The sequence below is a fragment of the Triticum dicoccoides genome, chromosome 1B (assembly GCF_002162155.2).
Source record: "Triticum dicoccoides isolate Atlit2015 ecotype Zavitan chromosome 1B, WEW_v2.0, whole genome shotgun sequence".
NCBI lineage: Eukaryota > Viridiplantae > Streptophyta > Magnoliopsida > Poales > Poaceae > Triticum > Triticum dicoccoides.
The window spans coordinates 221,958,247-221,961,473 of NC_041381.1; the positions used below are offsets into that span (position 1 = coordinate 221,958,247).

At 47.0% G+C, this 3,227-nt stretch overlaps 1 protein-coding gene across 5 annotated transcripts in view; it reads left to right on the top strand.

Annotated features, from left to right (window-relative positions):
- LOC119329128 (peroxidase 42-like) overlaps positions 1-3,204 on the top strand; it is a 10,875-nt gene extending 7,671 nt beyond the window's left edge. Inside the window, exons 2-4 of one of the 5 annotated variants that reach the window (XM_037602150.1) lie at positions 1,773-2,161; positions 2,242-2,427; positions 2,509-3,204. In XM_037602150.1, the coding sequence (XP_037458047.1) occupies positions 1,898-2,161; positions 2,242-2,427; positions 2,509-3,105 (1,047 nt within the window). In that variant the 5' untranslated portion in view covers positions 1,773-1,897 and the 3' untranslated portion in view covers positions 3,106-3,204. Of the gene's footprint in view, positions 1-329; positions 2,162-2,241 lie in introns of those variants that run through there. The other 4 variants (XM_037602123.1, XM_037602136.1, XM_037602142.1 and 1 more) reach the window with 4 other exon arrangements.
- The last annotated feature ends 23 nt before the right edge of the window (positions 3,205-3,227 follow it).

A 3,227-nucleotide genomic window follows, 5' to 3' on the forward strand; every position in this document is an offset into this window, starting at 1 on the left:
GTTCGAGACACTAACAATTGTAAGCTGAATCCTTTGGGCCTCTCCATTTGCGTAATTTCCCATCATGATTTGTTAGTGCATGGTACATTTTTTGAAATCACCTCATCAACGCACAATATTTTCTGTTTTGCTATTTCTTAGGCATCTAAGAAATAAGGAAAGTGCACTATTTCTAGAATAGCCTCGGCATCCGCATCAAAATTCATGGAATTTTCTATTTTTGGTATAACATTTTTGTTTTTTATTTTCTGATTTTTGAGTTACTACTAACTTTAATAAAAACAAAAACCATGTGCAAGTTTAAAAAGTTATAAAGAACTGTTAGAAAAAAAATGTGTTTTCAACTTTGGAAAGTTAATAGTAAGATTTAAAACTTATGTGTAACTTTTTTAATAATTATGTGTAACTATGTTGACTGACAAATAGATTTTTTTTTTCTTATTTCTCGGTTAACTGAAAGATAGATAGTAGACCCTAATGTTCTACTCCCTCCGTTCCTAAATATAGGTCTTTATAGAGATTTCAGCAAGTGACTACATACAGAGCAAAATTAGTGAATCTACACTCTAAAATATATCTATATACATCGGTATGTGGTAATTCATTTGAAAACTCTAAAAAGACTTATATTTAGGAACGGAGGGGGTATGTCTTAGGGTAGTCAGTAGTGTTGTATCTAAAGGGTACTTCATTTAGTAAATTTTAGGCTCAAAGCGAGTATGCCAACAATAAATTAATTAACGTGCCTAGCTGTTGTGTAAGAATAGTATGCTAAGGGCACTCCAATGAGGCCATGGCAACGTCCCATAACTTGTGCCAACTTTGCAAAATCTTACGTGGATGAGAGAAATAAGAAAGAAAAGAGAGGTTGTATGTTAGATAACCAGCAATAATAACAAATATAGTTATAGTTCCCTTGCTCCTCTCATTGTAGGTGTGGTCTGAATAGAAAAAAAATACAACAACAATTTATTGACAAACTTGCATAAAGATAATATGGTGGACACAACAACCTTTTTTTCCGTAATTAATGGAGTTCCACATCAAGAAAATGGCTAGCTCAACAACCAACCACCTACTATACCCATGTAAGTATGTAATCTCCATGGTTCAGTTTTTTTAATATAAAGGCAGTGGGAGTTTTCTCTCACTGTCATTCAAGGTTCAATAAAAGTGCAAAGTTAGAGCATTTGGAAGGGCCTTAGAACGCTGGGTTACTTATCTTATAGGGATGATACAACAGTGCTACTCTGGAATTTGCTCGTCCTTTCTGCTATAAACAATTTGGGAAAACCTGAAGCAGAGTTAGAGCAAAAGAAATTATGTCTGATGAGCATACACTTGGATTACAAGAGAACTAGAATGAGTATAATATCAGATGAACGATGTAATTCTATCCAAGATCAATCTTTGCTGAATTCGAGGAAAGTCGCAGTGTATGCAATTACAACCTCCTTTTTGAGGGTCTTACGCATGAGGAATCTTTGAGATTCCCTAAAGACGTGCCACTAGTGTTGAGATCGTAGAAATGAGGGGATCGCACTAGACCACCAGCACCACCATGGGCGAAAGTTACCACGCACATGGGTTGTCGACAAACCACGTGTAGACTTTAGAGAAACCGGGAATAATCAAGACTTCTTCCCCTCACAGTCATGGAAATACTGCAGGCACACAACCATTAATTAATCAGTAGAAGGTACATTTTTTGGATCACCACATGGTCATTCTGTAGCTTGCCAGCGACTTGATCCAATGCATGTGCTCTGTAGCTCAGATCCGCATCAGCTGCAGCGGTGTGCTCGTCTTATACATGACAGCATCTCGTTGACGCCAGGAAGCCACACTCCCGCAGCTGCAGCGAATTTACACTGCAGGTCGAGGCTAGCTGAGATCCATGGCGTCGAGCAGGGCGATCTTGGCCGTGGGCCTCCTTGCCGCCGTGCTGTCCCCCGCCTTGTCAAAGCGGTCGTTTATCTCCATGCCAGCCGACGTGAGTAGTCCTGTGACCCTGGCCAACGGCCTCTCCTACGGTTACCACGCCAACTCCTGCCCGCAGCTGCAAGACATTGTGTGGCCGATCGTGGAGAGCGCGGTCCTGGGTGAGGTGGCCATCGCCGCCGGCCTCCTCCGTATCTTCTTCCACGACTGCTTTCCTCAGGTAGGGGGAGACTCTTGATTCCACTTTGAACTGCTCGCTATTTGTGTGTTTCTGCTTCAGCCTAACCGGCGGCACTTCAGGGCTGCGACGCGTCCGTCCTTCTGACGGGACCCAACAGCGAGCGGGACCTGCCGCCGAACCAGACGCTGCAGCCGCGTGCGATGCAGCTCATCGAGGACGTCCGCGTCAAGGTACACGCCGCCTGTGGCGCCACCGTCTCCTGCGCCGACATCATCGCCCTCGCCACCCGCGACGCCGTCTTCGTGGTACGTGCACACGTCGGTCGCTGCAGTTGTACTGTACAACAAAAACATCTCCCTACCTCACTCGCGAAAGAACCTATGCAGGCCGGGGAAAGCGAAATGTTCTACTTCTACGACCTGCCGCTCGGCCGGTTTGACAGCCTCGAGCCGGCTAATAGCAGCGCCGTCTTCGACCTCCCGCAGTCCACCGCCGACGCCAACACGCTCATCAACGTCTTCAAGAGCCGCAACCTCGAGCCGATCGACCTCGTCGCACTCTCTGGCGCGCACACTGTCGGGAAGGCGCAGTGCAGCTCCTTCAACAACCGCTTCTCCGAGGACGCCGACTTCGCCCGGAGGCTCGCCGCCAACTGCTCCAGCGACCCGAACCGGCTGCAGGACCTCGACGTGGAAACCCCCATCGTGTTGGACAACCAGTACTTCAAAAACCTGATGGAGGGAAAGGGGGTGTTCACCTCCGACCAAGTGCTCATCAGCGACGGGCGCACCGACTGGGCGGTCAAAGGCCTCGCCGAGAACAAATATTGGTTCTACAGCCAGTTCCGTGACTCCTTGGTGAAGCTGAGTCAGTACCAACCCGGAGGAAACGTGGGCGAGATCCGCCGCAACAGCTGCTTCACGCCCAACGGACAGAGCATTCCCGCCACCGCCGGTGACGAGGGGTTCGCAGCCTCTGCTTGAGTTCACCGCTCACTACGGGATCGTCGTTTAGTTTGCTTGTAGTAAGAGTATAAGCTCGTGTGTACTCTGCTTCGTTCAATCCTCTTTCATGATGGCTCAGAACACGTTTGAAACAGTTGCAC